The sequence below is a fragment of the Triplophysa dalaica genome, chromosome 21 (assembly GCF_015846415.1).
Source record: "Triplophysa dalaica isolate WHDGS20190420 chromosome 21, ASM1584641v1, whole genome shotgun sequence".
Classification (NCBI taxonomy): Eukaryota; Metazoa; Chordata; class Actinopteri; order Cypriniformes; family Nemacheilidae; genus Triplophysa; species Triplophysa dalaica.
The window spans coordinates 12,327,605-12,343,270 of NC_079562.1; the positions used below are offsets into that span (position 1 = coordinate 12,327,605).

General features: G+C 38.4%; 1 protein-coding gene and 1 long non-coding RNA gene across 4 annotated transcripts; one reads left to right on the forward strand and one right to left on the reverse strand.

Annotated features, from left to right (window-relative positions):
- The first annotated feature begins 2,423 nt into the window (after positions 1-2,423).
- On the forward strand, positions 2,424-15,644 carry itgb6 (integrin, beta 6). Of its 3 annotated transcripts, none has more exons than XM_056734528.1 (17): positions 2,424-2,466; positions 5,078-5,147; positions 5,417-5,496; positions 6,354-6,552; positions 6,839-7,085; positions 7,298-7,463; positions 7,556-7,717; positions 8,403-8,498; positions 8,841-8,930; positions 10,316-10,450; positions 10,831-11,096; positions 11,171-11,322; positions 11,776-11,998; positions 13,573-13,667; positions 14,550-14,666; positions 14,755-14,921; positions 15,083-15,644. In XM_056734528.1, the coding sequence occupies exons 2-17, from the start codon at positions 5,093-5,095 to the stop codon at positions 15,170-15,172; spliced, it is 2,340 nt and encodes a 779-aa protein (XP_056590506.1). In that variant the 5' UTR covers positions 2,424-2,466; positions 5,078-5,092; the 3' UTR covers positions 15,173-15,644. The 3 variants fall into 3 exon arrangements, with proteins under 3 accessions (XP_056590506.1, XP_056590504.1, XP_056590505.1); XM_056734527.1 differs by lacking the exon at positions 2,424-2,466 and adding an exon at positions 4,905-4,990; XM_056734526.1 differs by lacking the exon at positions 2,424-2,466 and having other exon boundaries at positions 4,488-5,147.
- LOC130410105 (uncharacterized) lies at positions 13,117-14,876 on the reverse strand. The gene is made up of 4 exons (XR_008904977.1): positions 14,753-14,876; positions 14,523-14,661; positions 13,592-14,329; positions 13,117-13,466 (listed from the first exon to the last, which is right to left on the reverse strand). It is a non-coding gene; the product is annotated as an uncharacterized LOC130410105 (long non-coding RNA).
- Positions 15,645-15,666: the final 22 nt, after the last annotated feature.

The window sequence follows — 15,666 nt, forward strand, 5'->3', positions numbered from 1 at the left end:
TGCTGGGGTTTGTTTGTGCGTCTGGTGGGAATCAGAGTTATAGTTTTAATTGATTTTAATAAACGAAAATGCTTTCAAAGTTTTAATTTTAGTAACTTAAATTAAACTTGGTGAGAATGAGGGGTGATTGCACAGCTGTATGATGGGTGGCACCAAAAACGCTCTAGGAAACTCCTGGATTTTTCTGGCAGAGTTAAGAATACTTCTTGTTGCTTGAATGTAAAAATCACTATGTGAAATACAGTTTAAGCAACTGGTATTTTAATTAATTTGGCTCTATTTTTAAATGAACCAAATCCAGTGTGCACATGCCACCTGCAGGTGGCGCTGTAAAGCTACAAATAAATATCTTCTGACTGTCAAAAAGATCTTCAAAAGTAGATTTATGTTTTATTATTGGTTGTTTCTTAGGGAACAATCACTGTTATTGTTTATATTTATAATGAGAATTTGTGTAGCGTTGCTTTACTAAATGATCTATGGATTTTTGCTGATTTTTTTCACAAAGATTAGGGACAACCTAACAACACCCAGAACAGCTTTAGACACCAGAGTTATGTGTTTATCATCACACACAACACTTTAATATAATGACATCAGAAATGTTTTTCAAAACATGCAAATAACACATCATTACAGCAACTGTACTTAGACCAGCAGATGGCGTTATTGTCTAAATCACAAAACTGTTGTGCACAAGCACATGTAAACTGCAAAAAACATACGAACATTTGAATAAATTCTGTCTTTGCCTTGATTCTAATCTCAACCATTGCTAAACTACAGTATTCTTGTTTATGCTGAGGTAATATGTCAGTTTTGTTGTCATCACTTTAGTAAGTGATTTCGCACCTCTTCAGTCGAGAGCGGCCTGCCGATGGGCCCTTTGTAATATCAGCCTGCAGGGTTTTATCATAAATCCAGGAGATTACGTCTAAGACTCGCAGGCACCTTGCATGTGTCTCTCTCTCTGTGTGTGTGTGTATTTTCCACTGTCTAATAACCATAGACTCTAACCATGTGCCTGTGTCAGACACCGTTTCTCGTGCTCTCTTTTCCTCATTGTCTCGTTTCTCATTGTTTCTGTCAGATGTTTGAATCCTGATCTATATTAATTACAAGTTCACATTTAATAGCATGTACACCTGTCTTCCCCCCAAAAACCCCAACAGCTGACAGAACACACACCCTGATCCTATTGGGAGTGTGAAGGTTAGGTGCATGTATGTGTGTGTGTCCATGTGCATGTATGTGTCTGTGCTTGGACATGTGTGTGAGGTCCAATTTAACTGAAAATCAGAAATATAGTGTAACATTTGAAACGTGTGTGTTTAAAACTGGTTGTGTGGTTTTATGTAGAACTATCTGTCTTTAACTCTTGTAATCTAAATACAACTGTCACCCACCAAAGCAGGCTGTCAATCAAAACCCACATGTCAAACCTCACCACGGAAGGAGACATTTACAGGCCAACACCAATATCTATTTTGCTGGTATATATGTGAGATTTTAAACAAAGTTTTATTCAAAAGACATTAAATTGTTGATTTTCTTATTGTTAAAGTGTATGGTCTAAATGTTTGTGTGGCATTTAAACTAAAGTAAACTATGCAGAAGAGATATTTTGTGTCCTCAAAATGTAGCTTTAATCTGACTAAAACAAAGACTTTTTATAAATAGTTTAGGTTAATGTGTAGCGATTTAAAATAAACCTAATATAAAACAATAGATGGCTATGGGGTGTCTTTATTTAGATAATGAAATGAGTGCGTATGTGTGTTTGTGTGAAATAGTGCAACCACAAAGCTATGCTGCCCACATTATTTTCCCTTTGACTCTATATAAAAGAGACTTTTCTTCTCAGTTTTACTCTCATTCTCCCTGGCTATCTCTCTCTCTCTCTCTTGCTTTCTCCGCGTTCCATTCATAGTTCATTGAGGAAGAATGAGGAGTAATTCAGGGCCAATAATTTCCGGTGAGTAACCCAACAGCACACACAAACACACACACACTTATAGTGGGCATGCTAAGACCTACCACTAAACTAAATTAGGAACATGACACAGATGTCAGATTTTACACAAAATAAGTTTTGTTCTCTAATAAATAACTCTTATAAACAACAGAACAACACAGACTCACATGCAGTGCACACACACATGCCCATGTGCACTGTTGCCCTTCTCTCACAAATGAAGAAGCTTCAGTGTTTCTGCTTGGTTCTCCAGTTGTTGCCATCATTCAGGCCTAGAAGTGTGTGTGCTAGAGAGAGAAAAGGGGGTGAGAAAGGGAGCGCAAGCGTCATGCTCCATAAAGCCGCTGTGATAGTTTGAGTGTTCTGTTGCTTCCGACCCAGTGCCAGTCGGACGGACGTTCACACAATCCAGTATTTCAGTAGTATCCCGCTTGCTGCCGTGGTTTGGGTATCGAGAGAGGACAGTATGCTAGCTGCCGAGGCCTCCAGGGGTGAGTTACTATGGTACAAGAGTCAAACTGTCAAAATACATTATTTAGGTTTGGAGTCTGATTTCTGTTCTGTAAGGACTCAGCTGTATAAATCCAGCATAAGATATAAGACAATAGACAATAGAGTATAGGAGTAAGCTGGTATAGTATAGGAGAGGAATTTGTTGAAGAGTTTAGTATAAGACAGTATATGGTATAGGAGAGGATAGTATACAACTGTACTCTATAGTACTGGAGACATATTGGAGACAAATAGTATAGAAGAAGATATAAGACAGTATGGTATAGGAGAGGAAATTTTATGACAGGAGAGTATAGGATAGACAGTAGTAGTAGAATATAGGGGAGTTTAGTATAAGAGAGGGTAATATAAGAATATAAATGGTAAGGCAGTATGGTATAGGAACAGGCGGTATGGTATATGAGAAGATAGGATAAGACAGTACTTTATAGAACTGGAGATGTATAAGAGACATATAGCAGTATAGAAGAGGATATGATAAGACGTTATAGATTAAGAAGAGAGGATAGGATAATATAGATATAGGGGCAGTGTAAATAGAAAGATTGAATAAATTGCAGTTGTCTGGTACCTTTCTGATTGACTTATATTCTTCTGTCTCCATCCCTTCATTGCTACATTTCTGTACTTTTTATCTCATCTTTCTTAAATAAGTCTTCTTTTCTTTATACTAAAAATGATAAAGTGAATATTAAGTGATCACTGAAGTAACCGAAAGACCTGAGGCTGCGTCCGACCTACCAACTCATCTGAATGTTTTATGCTCAGATGTTAATCATTACTTTTTGACATTGTTTTGAAATATGGAAACAAAGTTATCGGGTTAATAATTGACAAGCTATCACCTGTCTGTGCTCTCTGAGGTCTCACAGACGGAGGCTGAGTCACAGGTGTCTATTAGCCAGGCGTGGCTCTATCACACACACAAACACACCTGTTTTCAGCGTACTGAGTGTAATGTGTCACATGCAAGACACTCAGCAAATATCAGCCTAATACTTCTCAAGGTCAAGGGGGATTCCCGCAGGCATTGCGGGAGCATCAGGCTGTTCCCTACGGACATATAAGAGACAGTTAAATAAATCTGATTTCAAAAGTGTACTGTGGAAAATTTGATCACTAAGGAATTAATTCCCAATGATGTCTGTGAATGTGCCAGATTTCAGGTGTATTTTCATCAGCAGTTTGTTGTGATAGGAGCGAGCAGCCGTTTAATATGTACAGTATAGTAATGTGCTGATAAGGCATGATTTACGAGAAGTCATAACCTGAGGTTAACCTCTGTGTTTATAGAAGGCTTGTTGTCAGCTCCAATTACAGTTAACGGATGATGGACCTAAGATAAATACTCAAAAGAAACTCAAAGCTGAATAATATGCAAAATGCAAGTAAGAGCGAGAAATCAATAAAACATCATAGAGAAAAGAAACGAAACAAAGTATTTTGAGACTTAAGCCACAATTTCATTTGAATAGTACTGCATAGATAACATAAGGAAGACATTTGCAAACAAATGATGGCAGACTTTTAAGAGTAACTTTACATTTTTGTGAAGCCATTTCTGCCTGAACTAACTGAGATTGTTGGTGTACTTAATGCATCTGGAATAAATATATATTCAAATTAAATTAAAACTATGTAATTTATACTTAAAATCATTCTCAAAATGTATCATGAGGCACATTTTTTAGGTAATTTTTTCGTAGTTTTACATGTAGGCCTATTAAATCAGTTTTTCTCTCGAGTTCACACAGGTGTCGCCTTGGGGATGTTCCAGTAAGTCTGTCAAACAACTTGACAATAAAATGTCTTTTCATCTGATAATATGTATAGGCCTGTATTCGGAATGTGCAAACAATTCGATTTACCTTTGCTCATTTCCCAGTTTTCATGAAACAAACGTGGTCGGACTTTCAATGTCGCACACAATACCTATGTCTTTGCAGAAGTGAGACAAATGTCTGTGTAAAAATGCCACGCTTTGAAAGTGCTACTCTGGAAAGATGTCTTTAATAAACGAACAGCGTCTATTTGAAACATGAATTTGTATAATTTGTATAATTTATATATGAGGAAAGCAACGTGACAAACTGATTAACAGAAATAAGAAATATAGTGATGCGTCATAAAAGTTTGAGAAATTGCGGTTGATAGCCTATAATGGTGAGTAAAACATTTTGAAATATTAAGATAAACAAGCCTATTTAAAATGCAATAAAATGTATATCATTTCCACGTAATGTGTTTATATATAATGTTTTGGAATATTGAACATATGGGCTATCAACTAAAGGGTATCACCGATTCAAATGCCTTGACAGATTTCATATTACTCTGAATCAAATGCGATACAAAGTAAGGTGAGTCAGAAAGTTTTTCATGAACTTCATGAAAGTGTTTTTCCCCCTGTGTGGGTGACTTACCTGTCGTGTTCTCACCTGTACGGAAGTGCATATAAAGGCTGGGCAGGTATAAGCGCACGCGCTGAGTCTGTCTGGCCAGGTGAGATCGGACCTTCAGCTCTTACTAAATGATCGCATCCCACGTTTGTTGTGAGAATATGAACTTTATTTTATCTCTTGTGATCAGAAACCGTGAGGACTAATGGGGATTGTTTCACTTTGCCTTGTCCTGCACTTTTGGTTTTGCACTGTCGGAGGTAAGACTGAAAATCAATCAATCACATATTTATGCGGTTTTGTACCTCATTCATCAATTAATACTACATATATAAGAGTTATTTAAAACTATTATTAAATCAACCCAAACATATCCATTCTGTACGTTCGGTAGCTTGTTGATTTGAATGCCTACTGACATGTAGTGGAAAATCAGCTTATTTTTCTATGGTTTGTCATAGCGTGCGAAACAATTGTTGCATTTAGAAAAGTCAACCGCATCCACAACCGCGTTGTGTTGTGTGTGCAGGGATGTGTTCTCAGTTCAGCGTCTTCTCCTGTGACGAGTGTCTGCAGCTGGGGCCAGACTGCGCCTGGTGCACGCTACAGGTGAGTCACTTTTTGAACCTCTTCCTTTAAAAACAGAAGCCGGAGTTTTCAAAATGATTTTTAGAAAGTGACATTTTCACTGTGTAGTTCCTAAAAAGATCTAATGATGCTCAACCTAAATTGAGCTCAATAAAGCAAAGAAATTGTAAGGCAAGTTTATTCAGTACTTTATCAGAATGGCAACATTCAATAGAGTTCCAACCTGCATTTGATACCTTGGGTGACCTTGGTTGCATTAAAATGTGCAGAAATATATGAACCAGCTGATCATTCTTTTTTTTAAATACAAAGTGCAGGAGGTGCTCATATGAAACTGAACACCCGTTTTATAATAGAGATTAGCCAGTAATTTATAAATGAATAGGAGAAATGTAATATATCTATTCATGTGTTGGAGATGCTGCTGTTTACCAATGCAGGTAGGAGTTGTAAAGTACTTGCATGACTAGAAAGAGCTGCCTGAGGGGATAACCGGTAGGCTGCCAAGTGAACCAATTTCGCTAAACAGACTTGAACAGAAAGCTATACAATGACTTTTCACTAGATTGTTACAAACTGACACATTGAAACGAAGTGTCAGGGAGTGCTGCTGCGTCACGTTTGACACCAATGACAATAAGTGCTGATGGTTTGATGTCAAACCTGCCTGACTTCTTTTATTTTCAGTGAAATAAAAATACATTTTTAAATGTCATGAGAATGAACAAATAATGCTTTAAAAAAAATTACAGTTACTTTTTATGGTATTGGATCATTGATCAATAACGTGCATTTGCAATTGTTGTTTGTATTGTAATGGAACATATAAACACTGTTATGTGAGGCCTTATCAATCATTTAAATTATTTTTTATCCAGAATTTCACAGACTTTTTCTCCATCGACGAGAGATGCGACACGCTGGAGGGTCTTCTTCACAAAGGATGCTCGGGAGAGTTTGTGGAGTTCCCCGTCTCGAACGTCAAAGTGCTAAAGAATCAAAGTTTAGGAAAGAATGCCGGCCACACCAATGTTTCGTACATCGCTCCACAGAAGATGCATCTACATATTAGACAAGGTATGAAAGTGGGTGACACAGATTTTGAAAATCAAAGAAATGTCTCTCCACCCACAGTCTCTCCTCTGCACTTGAGGTACTTCCCCCGGATGGTAGGATTAGAAACATTTAGTCATTTAGAGACCAAAAACCGTCTACAGACGAACTACGTAGTGTCTATTTGTTACTATGGGGGCTAAAAGTTTGATCCGATTAAGACATTGACCTGGAAAACACTTTAACCACATTGGAATAAAAAAAAAAAATGGTGACATTTAGAGCTTTATTTGTTATGTCCCTCTTGCAGGAAGTCAGCTGAACTTTCAGATTCAAGTGCAGGAGCCAGAAGACCATCCGGTGGATATTTATTACCTGATGGACCTGTCAGCTTCTATGTATGATGATCTCCAGATGATCAAAGACTTGGGCTCGGCTCTCTCGAAAGAGATGGCTAGTCTTACAAGCAAATTCAGACTGGGATTCGGTTCTTTTGTGGAGAAACCAACGCTGCCTTTCATCGAGATAACACCTGAGGACCTGGCCAATCCCTGCAGGTGATTCTCACAATACGCCACCTTAGATCTAAAGGGTCTGCCAGTATAAACCCATCAAATGACAGCCACTGAGAGATCAGTGGGTTGTATGGGGTGCGATTTCATTTCAACTATACCTTTTACAGACAGTTAGATCATTAATGTCATCATATCACCCTCCATTTAGATGTGACTGATGCAGTGAAACAATCTCTTAATTTTTTCTCTTGCAGGCGTGTTGATTTTGACTGCCTGCCCACATTTGGGTACAGACATCTCCTGTCATTAACCAGCAGCACAGACAGGTTTAATGAGATCATCTCGAAACAGCGAGTATCAGCAAACATTGATATTCCAGAATGTGGTTTTGATGCCATCATGCAGGCGGCGGTGTGTGGGGTGAGACAGTTTGCACAGATTTTGCACAGTATTTGTCACCTGCACTATGCATTTTGTGTCTCAAGTTCATGGAAATGTATTCCTCACCTCAGGACAGGATTGGCTGGCGAAACAATTCCATGAAGCTGTTGGTGTTTGTGAGCGACGCAGACTCTCATTTTGGGATGGACAGCAAAATGTCTGGAATTGTTATTCCTAATGATGGGAAGTGTCACTTGGACAGCAAGAATGAGTATTCCATGACCGCCCACCTGGTAAGGTGAAGTCTAGAGCTTTATTATAGAAGCTAGGGGATAGTTCATCCAAAAAATAAATTCATATCATTCCAAGACGTTTCTTTCTTCTGCAGAACACAAAATAAGATGGTTTGACAACACTGGCCCTCATTGACTTCCATTGTATGGGCACGAAACCACTGAGCCATTTCTCAAAATATCTTGTGTGGCGTTCCACAGATGAAAGAAAGTCATATGGGTTTTGAATAACATGAGGGTGAATAAATGATCATTTAATTTGTTCTTTTTGCGTCAACTATCCCATCAAAGGAATATTTTAAGTTTAAATGTGCACCTACTAATGTTACACAGTCTGGTTTCATCTCAGGTACAGTTTGTACCTTAATGTATGTTTTAAGGCATAGTTGACATTATCTCCTGACATTTCAAACATGTATTACTTTTTCCCCCAAAACACGAAAGAAGATATTTTGAAGAATGTTGTTAACCGGCACCCATTCACTTGCATTGGTTTTGTGTCCATACAATAGAAGAGAATTGGTGCCAGCGTTGTCCGGTTACCATTTCTCTTTAAAATTTCATATTTTGTGTTCTGCAGGTCAGACAGGTTCCCTTTACCGCACTATCATCCTCTAAGATAAAGAAATATATAGTTTATGTCGCCTGATGCAATCTGACTGACATCTTGTTTCTCTGTATTCAGGAGTATCCAACATTAGGGCAGCTCATAGACAAACTGGTTGAAAACAATATCCTCCTCATATTCGCTGTGACTGACAATCAAAGACAGAACTATGAGGTGAGACAAACACTCCCACAGGGACTTTCTCACTCATGTTTATTCATCTAAGCCATTATGACCCAAACAAAAAGGCATGTGTGTTTGTGTGGATCTTGAGAGTTCCTCAAGATAAAGTGCATGAATCAATGCGTCGAGATCTCCTCACAACTTGTTCAAACACAGCATTAGCACATCACCCACACTGAACTCTCATGACTCAAATATTTTATGTTTTCTGAATTCTTTCTTTCTTTGTCCTTCCCTCTCTTGCACCTTATCTCACTTCCACATCTCATATTCAATGGCTACTGTCCAGGAGTGTTGAGTTGATGGTTAACTACTTTTGTGTATTTCTAACAGAATTATGCGAGTTTGATTCCTGGTGCCACTGTTGGGGTGTTGGCGCCCGATTCAAGAAACATTCTGGAACTTATCATGACTGCATATAAGGTACACGAGCGTGACATATTAGTTTCATGGTAGGTGAGGTTAAATTTGTTTCATAAATAAACATAGTAACAAAGAAGAAACAAGCAGGAACCATATGATTTTATGAGAGAATGTTTTTCTTTATTCATGGTGACCTGAGCCTTATCTGCTCTCTTACTCCAAAAACCCAAATCCGCCCACATGGCCCCCCCACCCCGCTCCCTATCTTGCGGGTTGCCGTGTTCACAGAGCGTGTCGGCACTCGTTCTTTAGCTGACGTTTGATCTCTTTAGCTTTGTTTCTCTATCCCCCCTCTCTCTCTCTCTCTCTCTCTCTCTCTCTCTCTCTCAAGATTCAAGATTCAAACGAGCTTTATTGGCATGATACATTTTTTTTTACATTGCCAAAGTACTTTTATGATATATATAAACCTGCACAAATACAGATTAAGATAAAAGTAAGATAGAATATAAGTCTATAAGTAAATATATATATATATATATACATCTCAATATAAACAGAAAAAGAGTTTTAATTAAAGTTATCAATGAGGGTGATAGTGTCAGTGTGTGTGTGTTGTCCTGTCAGTGTTGTTTTGTGTTGTGCTGGTCATCTATGTTCTCTCTCTCTCCCCCTCTTTCTTTCTCTCTCTCTCTCTCTCTCTCTCTCTCTCTCTCTCTCTCTCTCTCTCTCTCTCTCTTTCTCTCTTTCTTTCTTTCTTTCTTTCTCTCTTTCTCTCTCTTTCTCTCTATCTCTCTCTCTCTGTCTCTCTCTCTCTCTCTCTCTCTCTCTCTCTCTTTCTTTCTTTCTCTTTCTCTTTCTCTCTATCTCTCTCTGTCTCTCTCTCTCTCTCACACACACACACTCTCTCTCTCTCTTGCTCTCTCTCTACTCAATCTTTAATCTCAACATTGGGTGGTGTGTTTTAAGTGTAAAAGTAAATTAAGGTTTCAGAGAAGAACAGAGTTTAAATTTCAGTCAACTTTTGTAAAATTCTTTGGACATGTTGATGCTAGTGTTGCTTGCTCAGCATGTGAGTCATCCTGTCAAAAATGATGGGCTCTTCATATGCTCCAGTTTAATTCATACTTTTTTTACCTCATGAACATTTGATTGTATCGTCAATCATGTGAATATTTTTTTAAATAACTGTAATAAGTATTAGCTGTAACAGACTTGTAGTTATACTTCACATCAACGTCTATGTTCTGTTAGGCCAATGCTGCTATGAAGATTCAAAGTAACATGACAGTGTAGTCTTTTGTGTGTTTGTTATTATTTCTTTAATTATTTTATGGGAAAACAAGAAACAAAAGGTCATCGTGAGCATTGCAAAGTCAAGACAATTATACTGCCATACACTCTTCGGAGTACAGAACACTCAATAGTGTGTTTGTCATTGGTAGGAACTGAGATCAGAGATTGATCTGGAGGTTCTGGGTAACACGGAAGGTCTGCAGATTTCCTTCACGGCACTCTGTCAGGACGGGACCATCCTACCGGGACATAAAAACTGCTCTAATGTCAAAGCTGGTGATGTGGTCAGTTTTGAGGTTTTTTTCAGTGTAATTCTGTCTTAGTGGATCATCATAAAACTTAGACCGCAGTCACTGCACATACACGTAAATGGGTGAAAGTATTAAAAAATATAAAATATACAAAGTTAAGCTTTTTTTAAAAAAATACTCTATATATTATATTACAGGATTTACATTACAAGGTCTCTACTCGGAATGTAAGAAAGTTGGCACACAAACAGTGAGCATATTGTATTGCACGAAAATAACAGCTATATTTATTTGGACTGTTAGGCAAAAACCTGTCTGAACAAGTTGCACAGGTTTAGAAAGTATTTGCTAACAACGTTTGAACTCAGAAAAATTTGCACTCAAATTAAAACAGGTGATGTTCTTTTTCTCAGGTGTCATTTAATGTGACAGTGGAGTTAAAGAGCTGTCTTGATGGTCCCCGGCTGTTTTCACTAAGACCGGTGGGCTTCCAGGATGCACTGGAAATAGAACTGGAGTCCCAGTGTGTGTGTAACTGTCATCAAACCCCCGAACTAAACAGCACCCACTGCAGCCATGGCCGTGGAGCTCTTGACTGTGGAACCTGTGCGTGTGATCCAGGCTTTGTTGGGCCAAAGTGTGAGTGCCGGGAAGGCCAGGATCAAGTCAGCAACTGCAGGTGAGACAATAAGTCTGTTACATATTCATTTCGAGGAAAGACAACCTTTTTTAACCCGAGTCTTTGTGTGGTAGATCTCACGAAGGCACAGAGATGTGCAGCGGCCAAGGCGAGTGTTTCTGCGGCCAGTGTTTGTGTCACCCATCGGCTTTCGGGCGCGTGTACGGGACGTTCTGTGAATGTGATGACTTCTCCTGCCTCCGGTTCCGTGGAGAGCTTTGTGGAGGTCAGAACCCGCCGTAACCCTGTCAGGAAAACAAAAGAGAGGGAGAAAGAGGTTGAAGTCGAAGAAAGCGCTGACACACTGTGGGAGGGATATTTGATCTGTTCTCGCCTGTGGAATGTTAATGAAAGAATAACATGCTGATAATTGCCGGAACAGTTGCTGAAAAAAATGGGGGAGGGTTTTAGGTGGGCTACCATGTGTTTATATTTACTTACATTATATGTGAATGTGTTCCTCATTTTTATGGTTTTCAAGTGATAGTTTACCCAAAAACAAAAATTCTGACCTTTTTTTGACTAGTTCAAAACCTAATTGTGACAATTTTTTTCTGTGGGACACAAAAGAAAACATTTTGAGAAATGTATCCATACAGCTAGTGGAAGTCAATGTGGCTGATGATGAAATTTCTTCACAGTCATAGTTTGTTTATATACATGATATGTGTGTGTGTAGGTCATGGGGAGTGTGACTGTGGAGAATGTGTGTGTCACAGCGGTTGGATGGGAGAGTCCTGCAACTGTAGCACTAGCAACGACTTGTGTGTGTCTGAGGATGGATCTGTCTGCAATGGACGTGGCAAGTGTGTGTGTGGAAAGTGCGAATGCACTGTTCCAGGAGCATCTGGAGAACGTTGCGAGCGATGCCCTACCTGTGGAGATATCTGCGGTTTACACAGGTAAGACTGTAAGACTTACATTCATAATAAATATGCACTGTTTATAAATCATTTGTTTTGACTACAACCTGGTTTAATCTGCTGAATTATTGTGGGCTTTATTCATTTTAGAGAGAATCATCTCTTATAAAGAAATCCTTGCTAAACGTCTTTTTGTGAAATCATTTGTACATCAACATCATCAAAACTTCCAAACAGGAAGTCCCTCACCTGACACTTCTTTGGTTGATCCATTGGTTTATGTGTTAGACAGTTATCTTTGGGATAGGAGATTGTAAAAACCTGACTATCCCTTTTGTTAAAGGGATAGTTCACCCAAAACTGAAAATGTTGTCATCGTTTACTCACCCAAACCTGTATGAATTTCTTTCTTCTGCAGAACACAAAAGAAGATATTTTAAGGAATGTTGGTAACCGAACAACGATGGTACTTATTCACCTGCACTGGTTTTTGTGTCTATACAATAGAAGTTAATGGGTACCGCCGTTGTTCGGGTACCAGCATTCTTCAAAATATCTTCTTTTGTGTTCTGCAGAAGAAAGAGAGTCATACCGGTTTGAAATGACAAGGTGGGTAAATGATGACAGAATTTTCTATCGATCCCTTCAACTCAGTGGTTCCCAAATGGGGGTATGTGCACCCCCAGGGATACTTTGGGGTACTGCAGGGGGTACTTGAAAATCAAAACACATTGAAAATCAATAATTCAATAAATTATGATAGTAGTATTGTTATATGAAATAAGTACCACACAAATATGCATAAATAATTTATTCATACATTTAAAATGCATTTCAATTTATAAGAATTCTTTTTTGAGTCCAGACCCGGAATCAGGAGCAGTGTCTGGGCGCAATATTATGTAAGGAGAGGTTGCGGTTAAATGTAAAAAAATGATTTACATAGTTGCGCATTTCTACATACAGAAATGTTTATAAGCAATAAACCTACTTGGGGTCATCAGATATAATAACTGTCTGACTCTCATTTCACTGTATTTTAATGCAAAATGTTGCGGTCTGGTCAAGGGGTACTTGGCTTGAAAAAATCATTAAAAGGGGTACTAAAGCAAACAAAGTTTGCGAACCACTGCTTTAACTAATTAATAAATAAATAAAGTCAAAATTGTATTTACAGGTACAGTTTGTAAATCTTATGTAATGTAACACAGTAAGTGCAGAAAAAATAATGTCATGTCACCTAATAAAGTTGGAAGTTCTTTATTTGACCATTGACACTGAAACCGAACATCATCATGTGCTCACTTCGCCAGGAATTTCCTCTGTTTTTTTTCATGACTGCATTAGTTCTTGTGTGAGTGGGTGAGCTCTTTGTGTGTTTGTGAGTCATACTCTTGTCCACTTATTTCCAGAAGGCACCAAATTGCATGTGGTTGGTCTGCACTATTCTTTTTACTTCTTTCTAAAGGTCCTCACCCTGCGGGTCATTTGATTCAATGAGAGAGATCTAGAAAAAAAGCTTTGTGTAAAACACTAAACTTTCTTTAGGGACCAATTATCTGTGAGATTGACAACTTGTTTTCTGTTGTGATATATGTGTTTGTGTCCCGCAGGTCTTGTGTGGAGTGTTACCTTAAAGAAAAGGAGTCGTCACAAGAATGTGCTTTGAAGTGTAACTCCCTTCATGCCACAGTCAGCAATTCCTCAGGTCAGAATTCTACTTTTTTTCTTTGCTTTTTCCGGTTATCAGTGGTCACATGTTCAAAATGGCTGTTGCAGAAAAACATGTATTTGTATAATCACTTTATTTTGGTATGTAGTGTAATTCTTTAGTAAACAATATGTCTCATTTAAAGGTATGGTTGATCAAGTTTACTCAACCTCATGTTGGTTTGAACCTGTTTGAATCGGTACACAAAATGTTTAGAAATTATTTCCACAGCTCTGTTCTTATACAGGCTATTTTTGTGTTTCACGCAAGGAGGGTTTTCAGGGGAACGATACTTTAAACTGCCAAAATATTCAACCGAGAACAATGTGTTTCTAACAAAAGATCAATACGAAAAATGTAAGGACAATTTTAATGTTAATGTGCTTTTTAAAGGCAGTAAAGATTCTTCTTAAAATGCAGGAATGAGTACATGTAAACATGGTCTCAAAGCAGCCATCCTTTGAATTGACACTCAACAAAAACGACATGCCACTTGGCTTGTTGTGCAGAGAGCCTATTGTCAGGGTCCGATGGCTTCAGGACCCTCAAGTGTGTATAGAACATAAGTCTTTTATATGGACACTGTGATCACAAGCCGACTGCTGTCTTGGGGTCGGTCTTTATACAGGGAGATACAATGCGAAGACACCAAACACCATCTGTCTTAGATAAAGATATGAGTGGGACAAAGGTAACAAAAGAACAGAGATAGCAGACAGAGGAGGGGTGGGTTTTGTGTGAGGTAATAACATACATGATGCGGCACATATAAGAGCAAATATTAAAAGGATGAGCTGTTTTTAAGAATGGTGGATAGCAGCACATACAAGGAAGTTGATTTTGACCTCTTACGTTCATTCAATGCTTTTGTTTCGTCAGATTTTGAGGACAGACGGGCGTCTTTGTGCACCTTACAAAGCGAGGACAACTGCCTGATGTCTTTTAGTCTTTTGGACAGCGATCACGGCAGCACAATCTACAACCTCAAGCTCTATGGTAAGAGAGTTAATATTAAGATCGCACAATATGTTGCAAGATTAGTATTTTGAATCGTGCACATGTATGTATTAAATATGTCTTACAGACTGTCCCGAGGCTCCAAACGCTCCATTGATCGCTCTGGGCGTGTGCATGTCTGTTTTCATCATCGGCATTGCGCTTCTGATCATTTGGAAGTTTCTTGTTTCCGTCCATGACCGGAAAGAGGTCGCCAAGTTCGAGGCGGAAAAGGCAAAAGCAAAATGGCAGTCGGTACGTTGCCTTTCAGAACGTTTTGGCAAGTTTGCCGCATTATTTAATCTCGCTTGATATGTTGACTAATCGTTTTGGCTTGTTTTCTGTTGAATTTACCAAGCACTTAAATCCCAAATTGAATCACTTGAATAATTGCGTGCTTATCTTTCTGTCATCAGGGCACAAATCCTCTTTTCAGGAGCTCCACGTCGACCTTCAAAAATGTGACCTACAAAAGTGCAGGGCAGAAGAAAAGTGACATTTCTTAGGCCTACTGATAAACTGGATATTCTGCACCTGTTACCAAGAACGATCACTGTTTTATTACGAATATTATTTAATTTTTTTAGTGCGTGTGTAAATGTGTGTTAATGTGTGCATGGAAGTTGTCAAAAAGGACGTTTGGGGTATTGTACTTTTTTATTCCTGCCAGTGAATTTTGAAAAATGTAAAACTGTGTAAAAATGTAAAAATTCAAACTGTGTTTTGCTGCTAAACAGTTCTAATATTTTAACACGTAAAGTGCTAAAATTAATGTTAAATCTGGGCACACTGGATGTTTTATAGCTTTGGTTGTGGTTGTACTGAATTTTGTTTTTCTGTAGTTTGTATTTGTGACGTTTGTGATGGTTAGTCGAGGCTGAGCCTCATAATAATTCGTGATTAATTATGATTTTTGCTGGATCAAATGTCTCCCATCTGTCTGTACTACGTTCGTTTTGTAATATATTTTCACACCAACGCGTCTTTTATTTCATATCAC

What these genes read in the sequence shown, in the direction of transcription:
- itgb6 (XM_056734528.1), top strand. Translation starts at nt 5,093, where the DNA reads ATGGGGATTGTTTCACTTTGCCTTGTCCTGCACTTTTGGTTTTGCACT. An exon ending in TGCAGGCGGCGGTGTGTGGG is followed by an intron (nt 7,464 to 7,555) that starts GTGAGACAGTTT and finishes TCCTCACCTCAG; the next exon opens with GACAGGATTGGCTGGCGAAA. An exon ending in ATTCCATGACCGCCCACCTG is followed by an intron (nt 7,718 to 8,402) that starts GTAAGGTGAAGT and finishes CTCTGTATTCAG; the next exon opens with GAGTATCCAACATTAGGGCA.